The 27,276-nt window shown below is 33.7% G+C and overlaps 3 protein-coding genes across 9 annotated transcripts in view; 1 reads left to right on the top strand and 2 right to left on the bottom strand.

The window, feature by feature from the left end:
• The first annotated feature begins 1,644 nt into the window (after positions 1 to 1,644).
• On the top strand, positions 1,645 to 4,977 carry Aladin (aladin WD repeat nucleoporin). Its single transcript, XM_090111632.1, has 6 exons — positions 1,645 to 1,838; positions 1,909 to 2,504; positions 2,898 to 3,110; positions 3,671 to 3,822; positions 4,292 to 4,490; positions 4,799 to 4,977. Exons 1-6 carry the CDS (start codon positions 1,716 to 1,718, stop codon positions 4,938 to 4,940), a joined length of 1,425 nt encoding a protein of 474 aa, XP_089967758.1. The 5' UTR covers positions 1,645 to 1,715; the 3' UTR covers positions 4,941 to 4,977.
• A 1,266-nt stretch (positions 4,978 to 6,243) lies between these two features.
• On the bottom strand, positions 6,244 to 8,084 carry LOC149901386 (uncharacterized). The gene is made up of 2 exons (XM_090111631.1): positions 8,057 to 8,084; positions 6,244 to 7,754 (listed from the first exon to the last, which is right to left on the bottom strand). The coding sequence occupies exons 1-2, from the start codon at positions 8,082 to 8,084 to the stop codon at positions 6,244 to 6,246; spliced, it is 1,539 nt and encodes a 512-aa protein (XP_089967757.1).
• A 742-nt stretch (positions 8,085 to 8,826) lies between these two features.
• The window catches only part of f (espin protein forked), an 82,151-nt gene continuing 63,701 nt past the window's right edge, over positions 8,827 to 27,276 (bottom strand). For 3 of the 7 annotated variants that reach the window (XM_090111789.1, XM_090111788.1, XM_090111791.1), the window contains 10 exons: positions 26,968 to 27,172; positions 25,719 to 25,907; positions 24,898 to 25,036; positions 24,282 to 24,371; positions 23,820 to 23,925; positions 22,605 to 22,806; positions 17,327 to 17,877; positions 10,356 to 10,564; positions 9,753 to 9,961; positions 8,827 to 9,236 (listed from right to left, as the gene is read on the bottom strand). In XM_090111789.1, the coding sequence (XP_089967915.1) occupies positions 9,124 to 9,236; positions 9,753 to 9,961; positions 10,356 to 10,564; positions 17,327 to 17,877; positions 22,605 to 22,806; positions 23,820 to 23,925; positions 24,282 to 24,371; positions 24,898 to 25,036; positions 25,719 to 25,907; positions 26,968 to 27,172 (2,013 nt within the window). In that variant the 3' untranslated portion in view covers positions 8,827 to 9,123. The remainder of the gene's footprint in view (positions 9,237 to 9,752; positions 9,962 to 10,355; positions 10,565 to 17,326; positions 17,878 to 22,604; positions 22,807 to 23,819; positions 23,926 to 24,281; positions 24,372 to 24,897; positions 25,037 to 25,718; positions 25,908 to 26,967; positions 27,173 to 27,276) is intronic. The other 4 variants (XM_090111790.1, XM_090111787.1, XM_090111785.1 and 1 more) reach the window with 3 other exon arrangements.

Below are 27,276 nucleotides of genomic sequence, written 5' to 3'. Positions count from 1 at the left end.
GCGTGTTGGATCCGTGTCCCCACGTAGCCTCCTAAAGGACCGGGTACCTTCCTTAAGATAGCACCCGATTATTATGGAATTGAGATACATAATATACCTACCTACAATTATTATTAATTATTTGCAAATAAACAATAGGTACGTTACCGAATTGATCCTTCAATAGAAATCACACAACTCAAAATAAAACTACGCTGCAATCTGCATAAAAAGCTGTCATATATAAAATGGCGATTTTATCTTTTAATTAAAAAGTCAATATCGTATCCATGATCTTAAAATTGATTCATCATTTCCATTTAGTCGGATATTTTACGGTTCGTGAAGCCGCTCGTTTTACTTTATTCAATTTCTATAGAAAATGTAATCTCAGAAAATCTAACTTTCATGCAATTGAGCTTCAGTTAACATAAAATACTTTTTTATCTAACTAATAGAATAATCACATTTGTTATTAGTTGTTAATAAATTACATAATAATAGAAAATTTACAAAAGAATTAACAAAGGCAAACTATTATACCTAATGCATGTTAAAGCTTTTTCTTCGTCAAACGGACATAACTACCTACATAAAGTACATAAATCAAACAATTAATTTTATAGATTCTGAACATTCAGTTATGTACAAAATAATGTGTACGATTTTTTTTAACTCTAGTTTTAGAAAAGAGTAAATTGAGTAGGTAGGTAACTTATTACTGTTGTCAGTAGCGACGTACAACGCGTTGCATAAATCACCGGGAGCCGCAGTAAATTCACACAAAGTACCTTATAATGGCAAGAATAGCCAGCTCAAGCCTTATCCACAGCCTTATCTACTTTCCTTTTAATGGCTTTTATAGTGCATATTTTGGTCTAATGTATGATCATGGTTTTGGGCATTGAGTTACTATGTACTACGTACTAGAGAGGCCATCGCTACTTCACTTTTTCTAACACGAGTTAGTGTCAATAGTCTCAAACCATTTTTTTTTGTCACATTGATTGGTTTTAATTGATAAGTAATAATAGGCAGAATATTTGCAAATTGTATGACTCACTAGCCGCCCCGCGCCGCCGCGCTTGTTGCACAGATTTTTTTCGTGGTGTCCTCTCTATAACCTCAATGGTTTTGGGTAAGATTATTTAAATGGACAAGACGTTCATGTAGGTAGGTAAGTAGTTATGTAGTTAGATTACTTATAATGTGCTTATAAATAGAACCACAACATTTAAACGACATAACTGAATAAATATAAGTTTATAGCAGACGATTTGAAATATCAAAATATAACATAAAAAAAAAATTACTTACTTCGATCGGCAGACAAATTATTATTGAAAACCATTGAACAAATCTATGCTACAGTTATTAGCTCAATGTTGAAAACACAGGTTGAAAACATAAGATTGCGCTGATATTCGAATTTTGCGCTGTTATATTATTTAAAACGTTAAATATTTTGTTTTAATATCTAAACTGTTACATTGCATAAAAATTGTAGTTTTATTTTTAAAATTCAGTGGGTATTATAAATAAGATACAATTTTAACATTGAAAAACTTTTGAAAAACGTTCTGATTTACGTAGTTGGTGTACACGGAGTCGCTGAGACATTGACATTTGAATTTTGACAACTGACGGCCAATCGCAATCGGAGGAATAATCAAAATTTGAACTGTTGCCGGTAAATCAGTTAGAATTTTACAAACAATAAGGTTTTAAATATAAAAATGTCGATATTTCAAGGATTTCCTGACTTACCAAGTCCGAATGAAACTGCTTACTGTAAAATAAATGAAGTATATTGCTGTGCAAACAACCGATATGGAAATGTATCAACATTCACTAATACGGTAAGGTTATGTTCTTATTTTTTTGTTACCTTATCTGGATAGAATGATAATGACCTTTTTCTTATTACAGGTAAACAATCACCCTAAAATAAACGTCACAAGGGATCTGCACTATCACAGATTATCGGACGAAAATGTATCAATGTACATAAACGTTGAAGACACATTTCTAAAGAAAATATCAAGTGTTTGGTACAGCCAGGGTTTTCTAGAAGCTCTGAGTGTAGCTGCGGATCCGACCACAAATCGTGACAATAAAATCGTAGCTGTAACTGCGTCATATGCATTAAAAATCGCGAATATCTTTTCCACTTTTAGATACTTCTTACAACCTCATTTGAAGGATATAGGGCCTAAGATTGTATCGAAATATTCTAGAACTCGCAACTGGGTTAGTTCTCCTGTGAAATGTATGGCTTGGCACCCACATACCACGAAAATTGCTATAGCAACAGCAGATGATGGAGTCCGGGTGTATAGTTCTGATGTGTCCTTTGTGTCGACTTTAAAGTGTAAATCGCAGTGTCATGTGTCCTCATTGAGCTGGAGACCTTATTCAGTGTCAGAAATAGCGGTTGGATGTGAGCAGGGAGTGATTGTGTGGACAGTGGACCCTAATTCTATGTTTACTAAACCATCTTCGAGCAATGCTGTTGTGTTGAAAAGGTACAATTTTTTTATAATTAACTCTAAAAAATGAAATTATTGTAATGCTTTAATAGAGGATTCAGAAATTATTAAATAAATAAGTCTATATATATATTAATATTGTTAACTTTAAAGATGTACAGAATAGCTTTTTTACATTTTCATACAAAATGCAATAATGGCGGCAATTTTAAACTTATTTATTGAATAATAGTATTTATAATATACCAAGAATACATTATATATCTCTATAACTAGTTACATTAGTGCAGTTAGGTTATTGTTTCCTAACTAATTTAAATACAAATTAATTCTTTCAAATCTTTCACGTCTCATTGCGATAAAAACACACTCAAGAAGTATTACTTCCAGATTTATTTTATTTATTAATTAATTTATAATTACTTTCAGATCAGGTCACAGTCCAGTCACCGATGTGAGCTGGTCTCCAAATGGCGACCTCCTCATCAGCTGCTGCGGCGCAGACACGTCCATGCTAATCTGGGATGTTGCCATGGAAACGGCAGTACCATTACGAAGGGTGGCTGGGGGTGGAATTGTGTTTGCACGATGGTCGCTCAATGCAAGCAAGATATTTGCCGCTACATCATCTATTATATTTAGGTAAAGTGTGGTAATTTACCTTATATTTTATTGTTTTATTTCAGTTGCAAATATTTTATCATTTAATTAAAGAGACGATAAACAATTCAAAATTTTAATGTTAGACTGGTAGTATATCTAGTGGCAAATTTCTTCAGCGCTGCCAAAAAATAATGTATATGAGTAATATTAGTATGACGTGCGCGCCTGTAGCGCAGGAATCTCCTCAACATTGCATTCAGCATTACAATTACTTGCCGCCTATACATAACTTAGATACAAATTATTATATACTAGCGGCATCGCCCGCGCAGTCAAAGAAAATCTGCATAGTTCCCGTTCCCGTGGGATTTCCGGTATAAAACCTATCCTATGTCCCAGGGTAAAAAGTAGCCTATGTCCTTTCTCGGGTATCAAAATAATTCTATACAAAATTTCATGCAAATTGGTTCAGAAGTTAAGGCGTGATTGAGTAACAGACAGACAGACACAGTTACTTTCACATTTATAATATTAGTATGGATTAAAATATAAATAGAGCTATATCAATAACTATTAAGTTTTTTCTTGTTTCTATACAGGGTATGGGATACAAAGACTTGGACGCCAGAGCGCTGGTGCGCGCGAGGTTGCCGCGTGGTCGCTGCGTGCTGGGGGCCGCAGGACATAGTGCTGTTTGCCGCTAAGGGAGAGCCTATTGTATATGCTTTGAGGAACACTGGCTTGTTGAATGGTTAGTTTATATACTAAAACCTTCCTCTTGAATCATTATATCTATTAAAAAAAACCGCATCAAAATCCGTTGCGTAGTTTTAAAGATTTAAGCATACAAAGGGACATAGGGACAGAGAAAGCGACTTTGTTTTATACTATGTAATGATACTGAGTATGGAATACAAAGCCGTGGGCGCTAAAGCGCTGATGCGCGTGATGTTGCCGCGTGGTCGCCGGAGCGCTGGTGTTAGCGAGGTTGCCTCGTGATCGCCGAAGTGCTATTGTTCGCGATGTTGCCACGTGGTCGCTAGAGTTCTGGTGTTAGCGAGGTTGCCGCGTGGTTGCAAATACATATTGTATCAACCATGCACAATAACTTGAATAATAAACTATCTGTTTGTAAACTATGCCACATCACATGGATATAATTGTACACCTATAATGTGATAATTTGACTATTGTTAACTTAATTTGAACACATTTTACAGGAGCAAAAGACAGCAAAGCGCAACCAGTGCTTGATGTGACAAAAGTGGAATTGCCCTCTGGTGATTCTATTGGGGGCCCCATACTAGATATGTGCTGGGATCCCACAGGAAAATATCTCGTCTTACAATTTGAAGAGTCCCACATTATAGCTGTGTTCTGCACTACTCAGATGATGATGCAGCTCAATGTTACTCCTTGGTAAGCTATTTAAAAAATATCAAATAGTTCTTCTATTTTAAAGTGAAAACTTTTTAGGATGAGCTCTTTAAACCTATGCAACTTCATATGAACTTAAAAGTAATAAATGTACATATGGTTAGCCTCTCTGGATAAAAAATTGCTATTTCTAACATAGCTTTTCACATTGAATCAGTAGTTCATGAGATTAGTGCGTACAACTAAATAAATAAGCTTTATACACTTCATAAATTTTAAAAGTGTGTTGAGTTCATATTATAGAAATTGTCGTGTAATTATTTATTAAACTTAATGCTATTTTTTTTCAGTTGCCTTATAAACGGCATAGACAACGAAGTGCCATCGACCATCGCGTTTCAACAGAATTTCAAAGATGGCGCCTGTCTCACTATAGCGTGGTCGAGCGGCAGAGTTCAACACTTTCCTATAGTTTATACTGACTCTTATTGATTAAATTAAATATAATAAGATGGAAAATGGACCTTATGAATGTTTGTATCGGGTGCAAAATCCTCAGGTTTGTGTTTTGTTTAAAATTTTGGGAGAAAAATTGGTAGAAAATTTGAAAAAAAATTGTCGCGTAAATTACTGGAATAGATAATTTTGTATTTATTTGTAATCTTATTTAATTATTAAAGTTCATTTGAGATAACTATTCATTTAAAACACAATTTCTGAATGTTTCTGTTTATCTATATTAATTGGATATTTTGTATCTGTGACTGTCATTTTTAATTGAAGATTTTACTGTAATATTAAGTATAATTTTGTAATAACAACTTATATTGTTTTGTATGTAACTTGAATCAATAAAAAAAATAAAATATTGGTCACTGGGCCAATTACAAAAAATGTGAATATAAATGCTGTAATGATTCTAAGAAAGAAGGGTCAAATGTTTGAAGGCAAGATTGAACTTTTTATGCTTAGAATGTGAACATGTGTAAACACAACATCTTAGTTCAGGATCCATCGCCCATTTTTGCAAGTGATTACTATCAAGCTAATTTTCCGTGAGTAGCTTTATTTTGATGAGACGCCCAATAATTTCATGTACGAAACTCTCGATTGTGGTAGCTAACAGAGATAACGCCCACTTGCAAAAATGGGCGAAGGATCCTGGACTATCTTATAGTCTTGGCAATCATTTGTTTAACTTCAAAGTTGAATAAAGCATGTTGCGGTGTTACGTGTTAATTTTCGTCATAGGAGCAACAACTTTTAAAGTTTCAGCAACATTCTTGCGCATCATGAACAACACTCCTATTAATCAAATCTGTCAAATTTAACTTATATAATATAACTTATGGGCGTATTCAGAAAGAAAGCTTGAAACTTATAAGCGCTTATAATCGCTTATCGGCGCTTGTCAGCGCTGGTAACCCGCGCAGGAAAATATATGAACATGACAACCGCCGATAAGCGCTTATAAGTTTCAAGCTTTCTTTCTGAATACGCCCTATGACACTATGTTGTTAATTGTTATACATAGTTTGTTTTTGAACTTCTTTAGGCGCGTTGAGAGTAAAATTTCAAGGTCGCGTCATGGCAATACCGTCACGTCATGGAGTAAGGCGACAATTTTGGTATCTTTGAATCTTGCCAAAGAAGTTTCAGTTCTGACACGTGTGCTGGGCACATACGCTCTTTTGTATGTGGAGCGGAAAATATTTGTATAATGTGCAAAATTCTGTATATTTTTGTAAGATTCAATAATATTTATTTTGAAAGAAATAAATGGACTGATACAATACTAATCGTCTTTTATTATAATGCTATCAAAGAATGGCGTAGTCCTAGTAACGTTAAAAATTGTATAGTTTTTGTCAAACCTCTTGCGTGTGCTTATAATTTCTCTTAAATTATTTTTGTGGTTCATATTACGTCGTGGATTTCTTAATTTCAAAGAGTTTTTGTATTCATCATCTAGTTTTAACTGCACTTTCACATAAATGTTGTTTTCTTTATTTATATCAATAAGGTATCCGCTTCGTCTTCCCCTGTATTTTCCATTACAGAATCTGAATATAAGACAAATCCTGCCCAAAACATCTCTTTCCAAATTATCCAAATCAACCTTCAAATTAACATTAATATCAGCTTCTATAGGAGTTGCTTTTCTTTCACTTACTGTCTTCAATTCATTATTTATAGTTGTTTTTACGTTATTTCTTACCTCTGCTATTGTAGATTTAACATATTTCGATAACGCCTTTATATTTGCTTCCTTTATTTTATTCTTATCTAACTCAACGGATTTTGTTTGCTTCACAAATATTTCTATAATATTCTTTCCAACGATACCACAGCTCCCATTTATAGCATTAACTATAGATTGCTTTTCTAAATCATTGTCTGTATCTCTTAGATACATTTCTGCATAATTTCTAACTACACTAACAACTGTTTCGTTGAGAAAAGTATAAAATTCCATCATAAAACTTTTGAGTTCATTAGAACATATTGCGAATTGTTGACAGTTATGTCTGTTTAAATCTGTTTCTGAGTCGTAAACTAAATTCTGATGTTTTCTGTATGTTGGTTTGTCCACATACACGCATTTAATGTTATATTGATCTGCTAATGAATCTACATCTTTGGTTATTAATGAGAAAAAGGTTTGTAATTTATCTAGAAATGACATTGTTTCTTCAAACTGTTCTGGATCAGTGGTAGGTTTAAATTTTTTTACGTAATTTTCTCTTAGTTGTTTCCAATGTCGGAACCACATTTGATTGATAACGTGTGATGTACGCAAGTTCGTGCTTTTAGTATCATTTTCATATCCGCTCTTCCAACTACACTGACTGCCAATTAATTTTGCTATGAGCTGATCTAATGTCTTCATCACAAGAAGCTGTGTTTTATCAGAAATAGCTTCTTTATCTAAAGCTCTTTGGATTTTGTCTCTGACCTTTTTATATTTGTTTACATTATCCTTAAGAGGTTTGTTTTTTTCTCTTAATCCTTCTTTACTGATGTGTTCCTTTTTGGGTATGAATTCTATTATAGTGGTCTCATCTTTCCCTTCAAGTTTTAGATTGTTTTCTGTCTCCATAGTTATAACATCATTATCTTGGAGAAAGGGTTTCAGTTCTTCTATTTTATTATTAATTACGATTTTAACAAGTGATTCAGCAGCTGGATTAATAAATGGATCGGCGATATTGTCCATAAACAAATTATATTTTGAAGAATTGTTATTTGTTATTTCTTCTCGAAATGTACATTTTACTAATGGTTTTAATATAAGAACCAATATAACTGTAATCAAAACAGAAACGTGAATTTAATGCATTATGAAAAGAGCACTATAAAAAATCTACTTTTTTTAGTTAGCTATACTAATTTTACTAGGTTCTAGTTAGTTACAGGTTACTATATCTCGTTTTAGAAGGAATAATATTAGAGAGTTACTGCGAAATTAATGCATCTAGTTACTATGTCAATATTATAAAGTGTCCCTGTAGGGGGACGATATTGTATGGTGTGATTAAAAAAAACCTCTGATTTAAATCCAAGATTTACAGTCTACAGAAGCTGTAAGTAGGACATGAATACATTACCTCTAAGAAAGCGTTTTGAAAAATGCATTACTCCGTATTCCTAAAGCAGTAATTTCATTTTTATTACCTTGTTTACTACACGAATGCTATTTCGCGCAACACATGCAATTTAAATGTTTTATTTCCCTGCATTTGGTAAGGTATCAGTTTCATTGGCAGTAAAACAAAAACACAATGTAAGCAACAGATTTTATTAACAACATAATCTCATACAAATTCATATAAAAAGTACAGTTACCAAAAAAAGTTAATTCCAAAAAATATGTCGAAAGAATTTTTTGGATAAATCTTTGAATGTACACGCAAAGCTTGTTAAGCTTACAAACTAGTATTGCAACAATGGTATCACTCGCTTGTTAGAAAACTTAATTTTATATTAAATATTCGTATTAAATACTAGAGCACTCTCTGGCTTCGTAAACATAAGGCAGTAAATATATCCATATATCGTTATATAATTACTTCGTAAGTACATTTTTACATTGTTTTGTTAACGCTACTTTATAGCTATTTACTTAATCGAAAGAGAATACAAAAATAAAATGGACAATTGAAATTTTTACGCCTTAGATTGTCCAAGGTATAAAAATAAGACAGCAAATTTTTAATATTTTATTTGAGTTCTTCAACAAACAAAACAGTGCCTATTCAGATCTTATATTTAGAAAATTGATTACTTTGTTTATGCACTTAAAATATTGTGAGCAATCACATAAATATCTTTTATTACACACTATGAGCACCAGTTTCAAACAATATAAGTATAAATCTTCGCTAGGTATACCTAATTCATGAGTACATTATTAAATTGTTTTGTAGCTGAGCTTTTATTAAAACAAAACTTATCATAATTTTTCCCCCTACATTCAGTAATAAACGTTTTTTGTAAGTATTCGTATAATAATATATTTCAATACATTTCTAATTTCTCCGTGTCACGCTCTGCCTACTCCGCCTTAATTTGGAATATCTAAGCGTAGTCGACGACATACTTAGAACCTTCTAGAAACGAATACACGTCTAGTTTCCTTTAGGTAAATAATGAAACACTAACAATAGAATTAAACCTATTCGAGTAAGTTAAGTTTGCTGTTAGTTTTGCGCAGTTGAGCTCTCCACGGGATAATTTTGGCGCTTTCTTCCTCCTCGACACTGTGCTTGCCGTTCGTTGTTGCGTGTCCTGGGAAAAAGTAAGCTATTAAAATTTTCTGGATATAAAATTAAGAACTAAGCTAAGGGTGATAAAACATCGTGCGAGATATCATTGTTAATTTTTTTTAATGAAAAAGGGCTCCGTATTACATTTTGAGGTATTGACTGTTATAGCAGAAATAACCAAAATGTTCTGGTATTTAAAGAAACAAATGGAGGTGTGTGGCGACTATTATCTGGTAGGTACCATACTTGCAATAGAATATGTTAAGTCCGTAAGATAAGCTTGCACTAAAGTACTAGTAACCCACATAAAATCACCACAACAAGGTTCATAAGCTCGAAGTGTGACCCTGCAACAAGGGTCAATGAAAAGCATGAAGTGCCTGCAACCCCCACAACCCCAACAAATCACCACAATAACGATCATAAACCTGAAGTGCCCCACCCCTACAACTTCATCAAATCACCACAACAACGATCAGTTGAAAGCATAAGCTTCAAGTGCCTGCAACCCCTATAACCCTCACAACCCCCAACTCACCATTACAATGTTCAGTAGACAGTTTCATCTCCGAAGGCGCACGAGCGGGCGGCGGCGGCGCGTCATAACACAGAGTTATGTTATCTATGGACACCGCTCGCCCGCCGCCCAGCGCGCGCCATCCCTCTCGCTCGCGCTCCCGCTCCCGTTCTCTCTCTCGCTCTGTGATGCCGTTGCTGTCTTCCACTTTCGGCGTGTATAGCGATTGCCTGGAAGATTGTTTGTTAGTTAAAATAAAAACTCTGTGTAAATACTACGATTTAATTCCTAGAGTAGGAATGTTAAGTTACTGTTAACAAGCAGTATAATGTTAATAAACGTCTAAAATATAAACTTTTAACTTAATTTACATATTGTATATAAAGGATCATTTATAGGTAAATTTCTGAATCAATAACCAATAACATTTCACTTATTACATAATTATTATTCTCTTAATCAATTACTTATTATGCAACGAGTTTTGTAAATTTATGTTTATTTATTATTTATGCACCCAAATTCAGATCCGATATCTAAATATCGATCTTCATTAATGTGTATATCCTACTTCCTACTATCGTAAACGACTAATATGCATCTGAATAAATCCTTTTAACTTACCGCAATCGATTCTCCGCCTCCTCCCGTCTTGCCAGCAGTTGCCTCTTCCAAGCAGGCACGGCCGCAGCTCTCCGTCTCTCCGCCTCGCCCGCGAGCTCTCTCTCCAGATCTCTCCGCGCTTTCTCCGCCGCTCTCCGTGCTAACATCTGCCGCTTCCACGCCGGTATCACATTGCCAGCCGCGTCGCGCTCTGGGACCTGTGGGCAACCCTTCCGTCGACCAGCCATCGTATTGAGTGCACAAAGGACAGCGTCTACTAGATATAACGGTCATTCACTTTCGCAAACGCAAATCTACAAGTGTAGGACAATTGCGAATGTTTTTTTTACATTGATGGGTGCAAACATTCGTACGGTCAAATTGCGCGAATGTTTGCACGCAAGTGAGTGACCGGGGTTAAAGAACGATTGAACGAACTGTCCGATAAACATAGTTCGAAAACAGGTGGCGCTGTTTTGGAATTGTGTTGTCAATTTAAAATATGATATTTCATAAATAAATAAATTACTATACTATATATTACGTATACTACTTATATATTGTGTAATATAATATCCTCATATTTTAATAAATTCAGTTCAGTAATCAAACTTATGACCAAGGATTATGCAAATTATCAAGATTAATCATCAACTTCAGAGCCGTCTAATCTCCACAATGACTAACCAACTATGCGTGAGATATATGGGGCTGCGAATGAGCCCTCTCCCTATACAATTGCTCTTATAGTTTGACTGCCAGCTTAACATGCTTAATAGTTATCAGTATATATAACCTATAAGGTTATAACTGATTAAAACTGTAATAGTAACAATTATTTAAGTGGTTGTCATCCTCTAACTTTATTAAAGAATCGTATAAAATAAAGCGGATTGATTTAAATCTGCTTATTAATTTAATTTATAATCCCATATCATACCTAAAGGATTTCAATTAAATTGGCCATAATATTATAGTCTAGACTAGATTATAAAGTCTAGACTGCGTGCGTAACCTCAGGGTTACACATAATTAAGACATTTGCTTCGATTACCAGCGCAATTTAATAAATATGGAAGTAATTGTAGAGAAATTCTGATTAAAATAATGACTTTTAATTTTGAAACCGCACACAGTTTGCAGGAAAATTTTCTCCGTCATTTAAATAAGTTAGAAACTAGCTAATCGGTGAAAATGTCTCATGTAAAGTAACTCGTAATTATTCAAATTATTTTATGTAAGCCATTTGTTATGGACGTTTTACAGCATGTTTACATTTTGTTTTCATACCATAAGTTAAGTATATCACTTAACTTTTCTTCAAGAGAATTTATTTACCTAACTGTTAATTTGAATTTAGGTAAATAAATTACTATTTACAATAATTATTCTAACAATTAAAATAAATTCAAACCTTTCATGACTGGTAAATCTATTTACGAATATTTAGGTATCTACTTATCAAAATAAAATTATATTATGAATTTCAATAAATTAAATAACAAGCTTGGCTAGCTTACCAGATAACATTTTTTGTAACCACGAAATCATCTACCAATCCACCATTTTTCACACTTTTAACAAGCTATCCGTAACAAAAACCAATAAATAACAAGATATAAATTCCCGACATATTTATAGCGAGTACAGTTAGCAAAACAGTTTCATTGTTACATAACACGCGATCCGCGCTGACCGTGACCGCAACGGTAAACGGGGTTAGAAATGAATTTACTGGTTTCTAGTCCTTAATCTTGGTTACTACGCGAATTTAATTGAACATTCACTTTAAGCTTAGGTTTCTAGCAAGTCTCGTGGTTATGGGATATTAATTTTTATGTACTTACGTTAAATAAATTAAAATATTTTTTTTGCAAACCGTATTTACTGTTCCCAAAAAGTTTTACCAAAACACAATTATCATGCTTTTTGCAAATAAAAGTTATATGCAGTATTTTATGAATCAATTGAATTTATAAAAAAATGATAGCAAGATCCTCTTAACTTTGATTTTAGGTATTTGTACAACCCAGATCACAGAACGGTTTAATTTAAGTAAACATAAATTTCTTCACAATGTTTTTATTCATTGAATGATGTCATCAGCATCTAACTCATATGCCTATATATTCTAGATGATTCTTCAAATATTTTATTGTTACCTCAACAACTTTCGTTTGAACAACCACTACAGTCTTAAAGTAAAATTTTAAAATTATGAATGCCTTATAACCTCGTAAATAATTTGCTTTCCGTAATTTCACTAAAATTATATAATTCGAAAGTATTGTGCGAAATTAACATGTATTGACACAAAACTTAGCATATCCGCGTATCGATACGTTTTATTTGGAAACGATTATGTATGTTTTGTACATAAATTATTACTATTAGGTAATATGCAAAGTATGAAAACAAAGTTATAATGTATTTTCTTAAAATAAACGACCCACCACGGACACCTTAGACCATCTTATTCATTCTTAGATATTATCTACTAGCGGTCCGCCCCGGCTTCGCCCGTGGTACATATGAAAAATAGATGTTGGCCGATTCTCAGACTTACCCGATATGCACAGTAAATTTCATGAGAATCGGTCCACCCGTTTCGGAGGAGTATGCAGACTAACATTGTGACACGAGAATTTTATATATAAGAAGATGTATCGTCTCAATAGCTTATACGTTATCCTAACTAAAGATGTTTATCATATTAATACGTGTTTCTAACAATCAAAATTTACTGTCATATGTTCTTAAATAATAAAGCTGCAGTAGGAATACCTGAATACTACTAGTCCTACTAATATTAAAAATGCGAAAGTTTGTGAGGATGTGTATGTGTGTGTTTGTTACTCTTTCACGCAAATACTACTGAACCGATTACAATGACATTTAGCTCAAATATAGAGGGTAACTTGGATTAACACATAGGATAGGTTTTATTCTTGGATTTATAATCCCACGGGAACGGGAACTATGCGGGTTTTTCTTTGAAAACACGGGCGAAGCCGCGGGCGGAAATCTAGTTATTGTTAATTTACATTTTATACAGCCCAATAATGTTTTAAAAAAATAAAATAAATATATTTTAAGACAGTTTCTATTAAAAGTACTAAACTATAAAGAGGATTACATTACACTTATCCGATCTTACAGATATCTTTCCCATCTGGTATATTACAAAGCCAAGCACAACAATGTTAGTTTCAGAATTGCAATCTCGGAATTTAGACGAAACTATCTAGAAGGATCCATTTTATTTTATTGGTCCTTCGAGACTCGGGAACTTAAGAAATGAAATGCTTCTTTCGAATGTGGGTAAACATAAAAATGAGGTCGTGTTTCTATAACTTTTAAATTATATTCAGGTAATGATTTATTTAATACCTATTGTTATTTTGATTACTCGTTAGTTCCTTGTACCAATGAATTAAGACATTATTTTTTAAATACAAATGATTTACAATACTCATAATTAAATTTACTCGTTTCTTTTTTCGTCACTATCGACGAAATACAAATCAAATTATAGCATAATCTTCAATTTCTCTATAAAAAATAAAAAATCCTACATTCAAGTCATTCAAAATCACTCAATCTACAAAAACTGTCCACTAAGAAAACTTATTACCGTTCAAAATTGATTAAAAAGCCTGAATAAAAACTTGTAGTCATGTTGTCTGATTTCTGATCAGTGAAAGGAGTCTTTAAAGTTAGTCATAACTGATTTCAAAATGCAGTACGTACTTAAGTTTTAACATGTGTTTCTTTAGAAAATTGTATAGAATGTAATGCATTATGTATAAAAAAAACTTAATTTCTTCTTTATTTTTATTATGGTTATTAACATGAATAAGATATAGATCAGGATTTTAAATAGGTATGTTTACGAAAACGTGTGAGATAGGTACCTATTTATCCCTACTAATATGTACCTACTAGATTTCCGCCCGCGGCTTCGCCCGCGTTTTCAAAGGAAAACCCGCATAGTTCCCGTTCCCGTGGGATTTCCGGGATAAAACCTATCCTATGTGTTAATCCAAGTTACCCTCTATATATGTGCTAAATTTCATTGTAATCGGTTCAGTAGTTTTAACGTGAAAGAGTAACAAACATCCATACATCCATACATCCATACATCCATACATCCAAACAAACTTTCGCCTTTATAATAGTATTAAGAATAAGAAAGATTATAAATGCGAAAGTAACTCTGTCTGTCTGTCTGTCTGTTACCCGCTTAAACCTCTCAACCGATTTTGATGAAATTTGGCACAGACAATCTTTAGACCCTGAGAAAGAACCTTTTATTACGAAATATGTACCACGGGCGAAGCCGGGGCGGACCGCTAGTCAAGATATAATTGCAGTGCAGTTGCGTCTAAGTAAATGTTAGATTAATCTATTTTAACATTAATTAATATAGAATCATATCGATCATAATGTACGTTACAATATTATGTCAATAATTAAAAGGCGATTTTATAAAGCATTCGTGATTAATTATCGTGTTGATACTCGTAGGCAATGATGCAGAAATCGTTGGTAATTAGAAGAATTTTGCGATATATTACTTGTATGTCATCCATCATCTTTGCCAATTGGCTCGTTTATGAAAAAAAAATATCCTCATTCTCTCATACCATTTTAAATATAAAGACTACATTTCTACATCAAAATAAATATTGCATTTAACCGTGATAGAATGCAAAGACTACTGCACCGATTAATTTTAGATAGGTTATGATGACATCATTTATAATATGAAAAAAATGGCAATTTGACTGAGGCAAAGAAAAACCCGCATAGTTCCCGTTCCCGCGGGATTTCCTGGATTGCGTCATTTTCCCGTGATAAAAAGTAGCCTATGTCCTTCCGGGTATTAAAATATCTCCATACCAAATTTCATGAAAATTGGTTCAGTAGTTTAGGCGTGATTGAGTAACAGACAGACAGACAGAGTTACTTTCGCATTTATAATATTAAGTATGGATGTACAACGTAAAGATACTACAAAAGCAAGCGGCTATCTCGTACAACACAGAAAACACTAAAGAGAGAAAACGACTGCAATGACATATGTTTTCTCGAACATTACTTCTGCAGTAAAACGTTTTCAGATTCAAATAAAACAATTTCTAACAAGCCAGCTATCAATAATAAGGTTAATGACAAAATACTTTCACAACACAATGCATACAGCCTTGGAAATACAATTTTACAACGATTACAAAAATAATTTCACAGTTCAATAGGCTATGTTACATAGATTCTAGGAATGTGTGTTAAAATATGGAATGGTTTTCGATTGGTTCTGTTTAACTTTTTTAAAATTGTTTGATGTTGGAAATTATACTGAAAATTACTAATAAGTATCTCATTTGTTATAAGTAATTCCTGCCTTTTTGGAAAAGTAATCTTGATAGCTAGCTTTAAAAAATATATAATAAAACTGAAAATAATTTGAAATTTTAATCTAAATTAGATTTTTATAAGAAAACGGAAAGAAACGATGAACGAAAAAGTAACTTTTGGAAATATAATACTTAAAGAGGCTTAAATGAACCTTGACGACTAATAACTTTGTCCAAGTACAAATCCCCTGATCTTTTTAATACGACTAAAATAATTCATCTTATTTGAGAAAGCGTTCAATAACATTTTCAACGCATGTTCTAACGCTTCCGACCGATATAAAATGTAACAATTCATGCTCCAAACATATAAATCGTAAAAACGCATACAAGCTAGAGGAAAACAAAAGCGCAATAAACGTCTATATATCTTTTGCGAGAGAGATCGTGTGCTATCAACGAAAATTTTCCATCGCCGCGTTAGTTATTTGGTCAAAAAGGCTAGTCATCTTCACGGCTATTACTCCGCAAGACGGGGTGAACTAGATCAGTGTGTCGGATGCGGATGCAACGCCATTTTATGTACGTGACGTATGTGCGATTCGCGCGTTTTTCAAGAGAACTTTCATAACCGCCAATTTGAGTTTTAATTAATTGATTAATAAAGCCGTTTATCGTATAATGAGTTAAAGTTGCAAACGCGAAATTTCTAACTGTTTCTTGATTAGATTGTACGGTAAAAGATATTGCAGTAATGAATTTAGTATATAAGCTGTGTTGCTATATGCTTAATTATAATTGAAAATTATTTCCTTGGCACAATTAGACTGTTTTTATATACTATAGGTGTGGGAATTTATTTATACTATGATGCTAATTGAATCAAGGCAGAAATGCATAACTTCGTTGAAGAAATGGAAATCGCTCTAGAACCGAATTCACATATAGATTTAAGTCGATTACTCCAAGTCACTGTGAAAGCAGATTGTTTATAGAAATCAACTAAACAAAACCTCACTTGTGATCAAACATATGACTGACAAGCGTTCATCAAATAGATGAATTGATGTTTGTTTGAACTCAAGTTATTAGAAAAACAACTTTATACGAATACCACTTAAATCCATTATTTAACTAAAGTGATGATTAATCGCATTACTCATACATAAAAGAAACATTAGTCTTAACAAGTTAATTAGTAAGTGGATTAATATCGTTATTGTCTTATGCTGTAGATACAATTTACTAAATAACTGCATCTTTACAGTTTAACTACTGAACTGATTTTATTTCTTATTTGTGCAATACACGCCTTTCACCAATCATTCTTGTGTATGTTTATTATAGTCAACTATAATTACGTCCGCGGATTCGAAATCTAAGATATATTTTAAAATAATTTATTCGCAATCATCTTTGCCATTGCCAATTAAATTCATTAAGACTTAAACCAGAATAATATAATATGTTAGATGAATTCAATATAATACACGAACTATTCAATCGCGGAGCTATACAAGAACTACGCTATCACACTAGCTGTAATTAGCTCTAAATCACTGCTCATAAATTGCCTCATACTGTAATTAATATGGCTTAACATCTCGTTAATATGTATACAGAAAATGCACTCACCTGATCGACAAAGTTATCAGCCGTGAACCGCTTCGTGAATTCCGTGAACGTCTCCTTGTCCTGCAGGCTCTCGCGCCTCGCGCGTTCCACCTTCAGCTTCTTGATGCCCGTGATGTCCTTCGACATCTTGAGTTCCTCTATCAGGTCTGTCTTGGCATTTTTGTATATCTCAGCCGCGGTTGGAAGGCACTGCAGGCTGACGGAGCGCGTGGGCGGCGCTGAGAGGGTCTTGGTGACCGTCGTTTTAAGGCGCACAGCTGTCAGTTCAGCGCTGCTGATGGCCGCTAAGGGCTGGTGCGCCAGGGGCGGTGCGGGCGGCGGCGGGGGTACGGGCTCGGGCGCGGGCGGGGGCGCCGGCGGCCGGGCCTCCGCCGCGCTTTCGTCCCGCTTGCAGGGCGCCGTGATTGTCTTCAAATACTCCGAGGGTTTGATGAGCCGGTCCGGCGCGTTGTGCGGGAACGCGGGTGGCACGAACGGCAGCGCCGGTTGCTTGTTCACGAGGTTCGGCCCGCGCGGTCGCTCGTCGTCTGCGGACGAGTCGCGCCTCCCCCCTGAAACGGTCCACTTTTAGTGGGGAGAGAAAGTACGCGGCGCGAGCGCCTGTCTTCAACGTTCGGATATTTCCTGAAGGATCTTATACAATTGAAAATCGAAAAACCTTGCGTGTGCAATTTGGTGTACATGGATAAATAAACATTAGAAAATGCATAAGAAGTATGCGTAAGAATGCATCATTGGACGCAGATGTGCGATCGATTTGCATACTGCATCGACACGGTTACGCGGTGTGGGGGAATGGAAATTGTGCATATAATCAATCGGTTCGACCGTTTCATTTAATCTGAATGTAGCTGATGTATTACTAATATGACTTGTTGCATACATTTGCATTGCATTACAAGAAATTTTCATACAATAACAGTCTGTAAATTTAAATACCTTAAGAGAAAAAACCTCATATAGGTAAGTGTAAGTAATATAAACAAGTACTGCATATGCGTTTCATTATATTATATTATGACGTACCTACTTTCTTTTGTATTCTATAATATTAAGTAATTCTGCATTTACAGAAATCCTAAAAATTGTGAATCAAATATTCCCAGTGTAAAGGGTACCTCGCTCACTACCCATTCTAAAGAAATTAAAATTTTCTAAGCTGTACTCTTATGACAATTTTAAAATTTTATCAGTAAAAAGTCGAACGTGAAACAAAATTCAATTTATCAATGAGAATTTCTTCTTATTTCGATAAGATTTCATATCATTTACAACACATTCAAATTTTAAACTCTATCATTTGTTATGCTATAAATAGATATCTCAACTATAAATTATATTATAAGGTTTCATCTAAAATGCAAACATTTTAGCCATTATTATAATTTTGCAACATTATTTATATAAAGTAGAAAGATGTTCCATACTAAAATGTCGTAAGTGTCCCGGAGAAGTTTTAGAATATGTATAAGTAGGTATTAAAAATACTTATCCCGGCATCGAACGGAACGGAAAAATACTTGATAAACATAAATATTTTATTCGATTATTTTACCTAATGAATAAATTTTTATTTGAGTAGGTCCTTATTAATTAAAAATTAACTTTTATGTTATTATAATTACTATGTATTTATCTTCATTTACATAAAACTGTATCTATCACATTAGATCTAAAAACATAATTGAAATTGACACTTAAAAAACCGCAGTTTTTTAAAGTTAACCAAAATGAAAGTAAACAGTAATTTAAATGATACAATTTTTACATATTATTGTTTTGTATGGCAAACAGAACGGCACTAACAACCCATTAAATGTAGAAAGCGAATTTAATTGCCCTGTACTTTATAAATATGTAGCTAAATTATATTGAGCCAACTTAAGCTTTCCTCTTAAACTCTGGGTTCCGGAGCTTTTTTGGCAAATTGTTTCGTTGTTCGGTTTTAAGCAGAAAACTGATTTTGCGTTAAAACTACGAAAGTAACTAATATAGGTACATTTTTTCCATTTTACAACTTAAAGTATCGACTAATAGAGAACTTATGTAATAGCATACCAACGCATAGATAAAAAAATAGTTGGACTTTTACCTTAAATTTTGTAGAAAAAATAATTTTATAAAGTGAGGAGACATTTTTAGGAATTATAATTACATTTAAGTTAATAAGCTAGCGGGAAAATTACTTTAATTTTTTATGAAAGTGTCAGTTCGGACTTCGGTCACATTTTATGTTGAGCTACGGAGCTCCAAAACAAGAACACGCAAAATTAATGAAATATGATTCGATGGCTTAAATACTTGCTGTTGCTAGGTAAAAAAACAGTATTTACAGACGTTTGCAGCAACATAAGAATTATCTTAAACATTAGTTTCTCCTAATGAGATGGTGTGTTATAGGAATGATAAAATACCTAAAACCTGTTACTTAAAATATAAGTATAATGCCTTCATTTCTATGAGAAACTTGCAAATAACTATTAGGTACCAAGCAATCAGAAATGCATGTAAAATATTTATAACTAGCTTCCGCCCGCGACTCCGTCCGCGCGGAAAAATTAAGAAAAATTAAGATTTATTTTTTTCTTCGTATTTTTACGGGATAAAAAGTATCCTATTTTAAGCCCAGGATAATAAGGTATATTTATACCAAGTTTCATCGAAATCGAACCGTTAGTTTTCACGTGATGCCTTCACATACAGACAGACAGACAGACAGACAAAAATTTTTTTAATCACATATTTGGGTTTGGTATCGATCCAGTAACACCCCCTGCTATTTATTTTTTCAATATTTTCAATGTACAGAATTGACCCTTCTACAGATTTATTATATGTTACATAGATTTTAATAACAAAAAATGTACAACCTTCTACTTTACAATAATTATTTCCATATGATCATAAATAAAAATCACATTTGAAATTAAAATATCTCACCATGTCAATTTGAATAAAACGTAGCATTAGAAAATTGCACAATTGTTTATTTCTGTTATTTTTTTAATGAAAATACAAAGCGCGATTACTGATTAGTAACAAAAAGTTTTCTTTTCATTTCATGCAATATGGATTTTAATTCCCAGGATAGATATTCTAAATCCTAAATCCAAATAATATTTGATATAGCTCCTCTAATTAAACCTTCATGAAATATATAAGTTTAATGAATATAACAAAAAATATATTAAAATTGGCTATCAATAAGAAGATAAATAAACAAAATATAAACTCACCATGATAATCGTTTGACTCAATGTAAACCACTGTGACATGCGTCATTACGACGAATAAACTAATCAAACACAAAAACAAATATATATTTGACTACCCTCAATTATTTTTAATTCTTAAGATAGTAATTTGTGCTTGTTTTATAAGCTGAGGTATAATAGTCCGGGATACATCGCCCATTTTTGCAAGTGATTACTATCAAGCTAATTTTTCGTGAGTAGCTTTATTTTGATGAGATGCCCAATAATTTCATGTACGAAACTCTCGATTGTGGTAGCTTACAGAGGTAACAAGGATACAAATTTTTGATTTGACGGTTCTCAAATATTAATTACTAACTGAATGTTTTTTTTTTGTTCAATCTCAAGATAATTATCTAAATTATTCGAAAAAATATTTGTCCTACAAAATCTATGGTTTGATCAAAGAGTCCCCCTTTCCAATTTGTATCGATAACGAAGTCATCATAAATGATTACTAACCAGCTGATTTTTTTATTTTCACTTAATTAATACTTATATAATCCAACAGACATATTGTCCTACAAATTGCGTAATAAATATTTGAGAACCGTCAAATCAAAAATTTTTATCCTTGTTACCTCTGTAAGCTACCACAATCGAGAGTTTCGTACATGAAATTATTGGGCATCTCATAAAAATAAAGCTACTCACGAAAAATTAGCTTGATAGTAATCACTTGCAAAAATGGGCGATGTATCCCGGACTATAAGCACTGTTATTGAAAAAATACTGTTGTTGTAAAAAATTATTCAAAGCTAAGGAGTGTGTTTGTTTCTTTGTTTGAACGCACTTATCTCGGGAATAGCTGATCCGATTTGAAAAATTCTTTCGGTGTTAGATAGCTAATTTATCGAGGAAGGCTATAGGCTATATAATATCATCTCGCTAAGACCAACAGAAGCGGAGGACTGCGGGAAAAACCTTTCAAATATGAATTAACTTCTTTACTTGACAGTCATTATATAATTATGAAACTTCATAAAACAATTAAAAATTTCTTTATAAAAATTAAAAATCAAATACCTAACGCAAGTTTCTTTTCGTGCCATTTCTAAAAAGTGATTCCGTAATTAGTTTATTAATTTAATAATGAGTAATTACTTATTTGATAAAACTGTTTTATCGTGGAATTAAAAATAGTGAAGAAGCTTATAAATCGGTAATATTTTCTCGGTCCACTTACCTTTCATGCCTCAATTCCGATGAAATCTGAAATTTATTTCTATACTATTTTAAGTCTATGATTTAAACTAAAGTCCGGTCGCGGAGCAGAAAGAATTTCGTACAATGACCTCTTTACCTACTGATAGTGGTCACAAACATTTTTGAATGAAGTGCAGTTTACATGAAATATTTGGAGGAGAAAATTTTTTTTACTAATTTATTAAATAAATGTCCTTTATTCATTTACAATACTTATTAGCTAGTTACATTTTAACTTTTTCAATAACAACGATATATTATATAAAAAAGTGTGCGTGTACACACATAAGAAGTGAAACTCCTTTATGACCTTATTTTTCAAAAAATAATTTACTATACAGTACAATATTACAGAAATACGTTAGTCTAACACGCGATTTCGACTTAGGCGGATTTTGATTGGACATAAAGAGTTTGAGGTTTATTCTTATAAATTTTGAATTCACAAAATCATAATTGAACACCTGACACCAATCAAGCAAACACAAACCTTACGCTCTCAGGTTAAAGGTTTACAATCCCTAAGGACGGCGGTCATTGCACCTGTGCGAGCAAGACACATCATTTTTACAAGGGAGTGACAGTGACAGGTAATAACAGGTTAATGTACGAAATTCTTCCTGCTCCGCGACCGGACTTTACCTGAATTTACTACAAACCACATATTTCGTTTCGACACAAGTTTTCTTTTTAACTTACGACTCCATTTTTTGTAAACGATATAAACTATTTTTTGAAGTGAAACTTCTTTAGGCGCGTTGAGAGTAGACAAGAAAATCCCCAGAAAATTTAGCTGCAACCAATGATAATTAACTTACCAAGCCTACTCCTCAGTTCCGAGGGTTTCAGCGCGGGTTCCTCTAGCACAGCCGGTGGGGGTGGTGGAGGGGGTGGGGGTGGTGCTTCGTCCCCAGAACTGCCACCAGAGGAGACCCCTGATGATGCAGAGGCTTGCACCACTGTGGTATCGTCGGATACCGATGCCCGACGGCTCCCAGCCGCTGATGATATGCGACTGGCCTGGGTAAAAATGTATTTTTATAATTTCTGGGTAATATTGTGTATAATTATTTTTTAACAAAAAAAACTAAACCGAATTCAAATGGTCTGAATTGGATTGAATTAAATGGGATCAAACGGTGACTAAATTCACTCTTTTATAAGTCACTAGGTAAGTGACTAAATTTCAAATAAAAAAGGAATCATCTAAATTATAAATCGTATTTTAAAGTTCGATTATATGGCAATATTAAAAAAAATATATATAAATAACAGAAATCGTAAACTTCCTTTCACATGTTCACAAAAATTTGGATCGTAGATGCGCGTAGCAACGGAAATAAAGAGCATGTTGCAAAAAAAATATAGAAAAATTAATGACCATAGCCAATTATTTCATACAGAATATATTTGTTTATTGGGCTGTGGGCATTGTTGTTATAGCTGTAGATCCTTAATATTATTCATAGGCACTAAAAGAAACTCGTTCAAGATATTATTAAATTCAGCTGATAACTACAACCGAGAAAATAAGCAATCTACCAAATGTACGCACTACCTACTTTTATGCTAAAAACCTTTTCCTGCTTAGACAATTTAAAAGATTAATCTGTCAACTAACATGCATTGTAGATTTAAAGCTTCAACTACGATGCCCATTACATATTATATAAACTACGTTTAGGAATGAGTTATTTCATCACCAATTCCAATATCATCAAAATTCTTAAAATTTTTAGAAGACAATAATTTGTTTTCATAATTATATCATTTCAAATCTACAAATAAATATCATCTATATCTATAGTTACTATTAATATAAAGCTGAAGAGTTTGTTTGTTTATTTGTTTGAACGCGCTAATCTCAGGAATTACTGGTCCGAATTGAAAAATTCTTTCGGTGTTAGATTGCACATTTATCGAGGAAGGCTATAAGGCTATATACTCGTATCATCACGCTAAGACCAGAAGCGGAGCCATGCGGGTGAAACCGCGGGGCACAGCTAGTTTATTATAAAATAGTAAAAACTTACAAAGTTCTGTGCTTTATGTGTGAGTGCAGCGAGTTTGGTCGCGATGGTAGATTTAGTTTGCGTCTCCGATGGCGGCGGTGATACCTCTTCGTAGTTTTTGCTCGATCTAAATAAAGAATATAATAATTATTATTTAATTTTAATAATATTTGAAATTTTAGAAGATCATTTATTGAATGAAATCCAAAAATATTTTTGAATTGCTGATTTTTTATTTGTGTGAATAAAAATTCATCCCTAATATAAAATATTTATTTTGACGAATGAACACACCCTACAATGAAGAGGTTCTGAATTCAATCGGAACGAATGATCAAATATTAATCTCATAGCATAGAAATAATAACTAAGGCTACGACATACCAACACTTTAATTTTGAACACATCACTTTTAGCAAATATGTTACTTTCTATATTTCAAATACACGTTTTTATTGTTTTTAATTAATTCTTGATACTTACGTGTCATTCATGTTATCTTTAGTATCATAATCGACAACGAGTGCTGCGCTTCCCGGTCGACTGTGACTGCCGGAATCTCGAGAACTGCTCCTATTGGTAGAATATTAATAATATTTACTTAAAAGTAAAACATTTTAACGAAGAAAATGATATAAGAGAGATATAATTATTTCAAAACGTTACTAGACAAAATATCTAACCCGCCTTACTTATTTAACCCAACTATAGCATAGCTATAGCGTAGCATAGCTTCTACGTAAAATAGACAGACAGCATTTCTAAAAAAGTATGTTTAGACCATAGTTTAGACGAACCAGTCCGGTTATTTACTTTTAAAATTCCGACAAATACATTTTATTTATATATTCTATGAAAACCAATATGAGTACAATCGTGCTCATAGTGATTTTCAAAACCATTTCAACAGCGCAAATTCCAAAATGCTTCATTTTTGATGCTGCGCTGATTTCACTATCAGCGTAAAAAAATTACTACCCAAAACTCCATATGTTATTTTTGGGTGGTCTTTTAGTTAAGCAGTGTTCGAAGGCTCAGAATGTCGTTTTGTATAGGATTCTACTACATCACTACTATACAAGAATAACTCTAAACCTACCTCCTCCTCTGATGCTCCTCTCTCGCAAGATAGATATCCTCATAGTGGTGATCTCGCCGCGTGGCCTCCGCCCCGCTGTCGCTGTCCGACTGCTCTTGGGTGGACGTCACTTCTTTTATACCGTGGATTTCCGCTTTTACTGTAGAACAATAACATTTATATAAAACTAGGTTTCCGCCCGCGGCTTCGCCCGCGCAGTCAAAGAAAAACCCGAATAGTTCCCGTTCCCGTGGGATTTTCGGGATTGCGTCATTTTCCCGGGACAAAAAGTAGCCTATGTCCTTTCTCGGATATCAAAATATCTCCATACCAAATTTCATGAAAATTGGTTCAGCAGTTTAGGCGTGATTGAGTAACAGACAGACAGACAGAGTTACTTTCGCATTTATAATATTAATATGGATATTAAGTATTAAGTATGGATTACGAATACTGTTAAAGCTTAGCTTTCAGTATGTAGAATGGTTTGGTTTTTGAATGAAGAAAATTTTGATATAGGCACCTAACAATTTGGTAAACACAGATGATGTTGTCGCTTATAAAGAAAATTTTGCAGTAGGTATTAACTAAGTGTATTTTCAAGCAATATTCTATCACATAAACATGCATGCTTAAACTGCTTATATATGTAAATGTACCGTATATGTTATTATATTGGGTAAAGTAAAGTAATTTTAAACACTTTTTTCTAAATCCAATAAAATGTTCTATTTAAGCTACTGCAATAAGATTTTTTTTCTGACATGATCATTTAGTCTAATACTACATAACATTTTTTGTTGTTTGATGTAAGTTTAACAATTAATTATAAAAGTATATACCTGTGACAGTAGGCGCCTCCTGTCCCTCCGCAGGGCCCCGGGGCCCCGGCGAGCGCGCATGGAACAGGTCCCGGACCCGCTGGTACAAGGCTGCCGGGGCCCCGCCGCCGTTCGACCCGTGCAGGAACCAGCCCGACGCCGTGTCCGCGTCCGACGCGGAGCACGCTGTGGAATGCTTGCTTGTGTGATCTTGTGGGACAAGTGATTTTGAACTTTATCACAATGAAATGACATAACTTTTTAAATGAGGTCTTATAAGTTATTGAGACAGCAGAGGTTTGTTAAATTAAGATAAGATAATTTTATTCCAATTTAATCACAGAGCATGTAGGCTCTCGGTAAATGCTTCGCGAAGCTGCTTGTTCTGCTTGGTTCACCTATTGTGGTATTGGACCACCAAGTAAATAAAATCCATTTTTACATAACAGTATTATACAGAGTGTCCCACCGTCGGTATTCTAAGCTCAATGGAGGTTATAGTTTTGCATACGCTGAGTACGTAAAAAATACTTATAAAATTCCAGATGCATTTTTTTTCAAATAGATGAATTCTTAAAACTCTTTGCGTACGCCCCTAACAAGCAACCCGCCCAACTTTGCCACCCGCACGTGAGCTATCGTTTAAGATTTTGTTTTTATAGACAAAATGCTCACATTAGCGAAGCGTTATATGCCGGCTGCGCGAAGCTACAGAAGAAAACATGAATTTTAAGGAAAATTTTAGCAAAAAAATTATGGCGTAATTTTGTTGTTCAAATATTTTTTACGTGATCAGTGTATGCAAAACTTCAAGTCCCTTCGCGCTAAGTATACCGATAGCAAGACACCCTGTATATTTAACTACTCACACATCGCCCTCCACAGCGGTCAAAACACAACTAGGTACTGACAATGCAAAATAAACTCGGTAACAATATACGAATAGTTCATGTCCCATTCGCTACACAGTCCATTTATTTTATTCTGAATCCTTTTTTCGCATAAAATTAACATTGAGCTAGTTTTCACGGTTGATATAAATTAAAGTCAGTCATTGCAGGTATTTGAACTTCAATCGCTATGGATTCATGAAAGTTCATGAATCCAGGTAATGGAAATCTTAGTTTGGAAAACATTATTTTATATACTGGAATAATACGCATCTATTATTATCCCAGATCAAAATATCCATCTCTTCTATCTTCACTACATTCTATTAAAACTATTCTATACACATAAATCATATTCGCATGGAGAAATCATAACTAACCTGAACTCTCTTCTCCCGAAGACGCATGGTTCACAGCTCTCTGCATGGGGTTCACATACAAGCCATCAGCTGGTCCAGATCGCGCAGAACTGATGGAGCCCACGGTGGAAACTGAGGCACGTCTCTCACGGGGAGAACTCCTGTCTGGTCCATGGAGGAAGAATGGAGAACGGGTGGTCGCGTTCACGCAACCGGTGAGGGCACACTGTAAGTTTGGGGTAAATAATTCAGTACGGTGGTGGAATAGATTCAGGATGTGTTATTAGCTTATCAATTAAAATGGTGGATATACATTAAAAATATTAAGAA

Source organism: Colias eurytheme, chromosome 17 (genome assembly GCF_061535395.1).
Source record: "Colias eurytheme isolate Ceu_HAF_F1 chromosome 17, ilColEury1 Martin Lab GWU primary, whole genome shotgun sequence".
Classification (NCBI taxonomy): Eukaryota; Metazoa; Arthropoda; class Insecta; order Lepidoptera; family Pieridae; genus Colias; species Colias eurytheme.
This window is presented reverse-complemented; position numbering and strand designations above follow the sequence as displayed.

Bases quoted from the DNA above. Each gene is read 5' to 3' on its own strand.
- Aladin (XM_090111632.1), top strand. From the start codon at position 1,716: ATGTCGATATTTCAAGGATTTCCTGACTTACCAAGTCCGAATGAAACT. The intron at 3,111-3,670 runs GTAAAGTGTGGT...GTTTCTATACAG, and splicing joins ACATCATCTATTATATTTAG to GGTATGGGATACAAAGACTT. The intron at 3,823-4,291 runs GTTAGTTTATAT...CACATTTTACAG, and splicing joins GAACACTGGCTTGTTGAATG to GAGCAAAAGACAGCAAAGCG.
- LOC149901386 (XM_090111631.1), bottom strand. From the start codon at position 8,084: ATGCATTTTTCAAAACGCTTTCTTAGAG. The intron at 7,755-8,056 runs GTAATGTATTCA...TTTTGATTACAG, and splicing joins TTCAAAACGCTTTCTTAGAG to TTATATTGGTTCTTATATTA.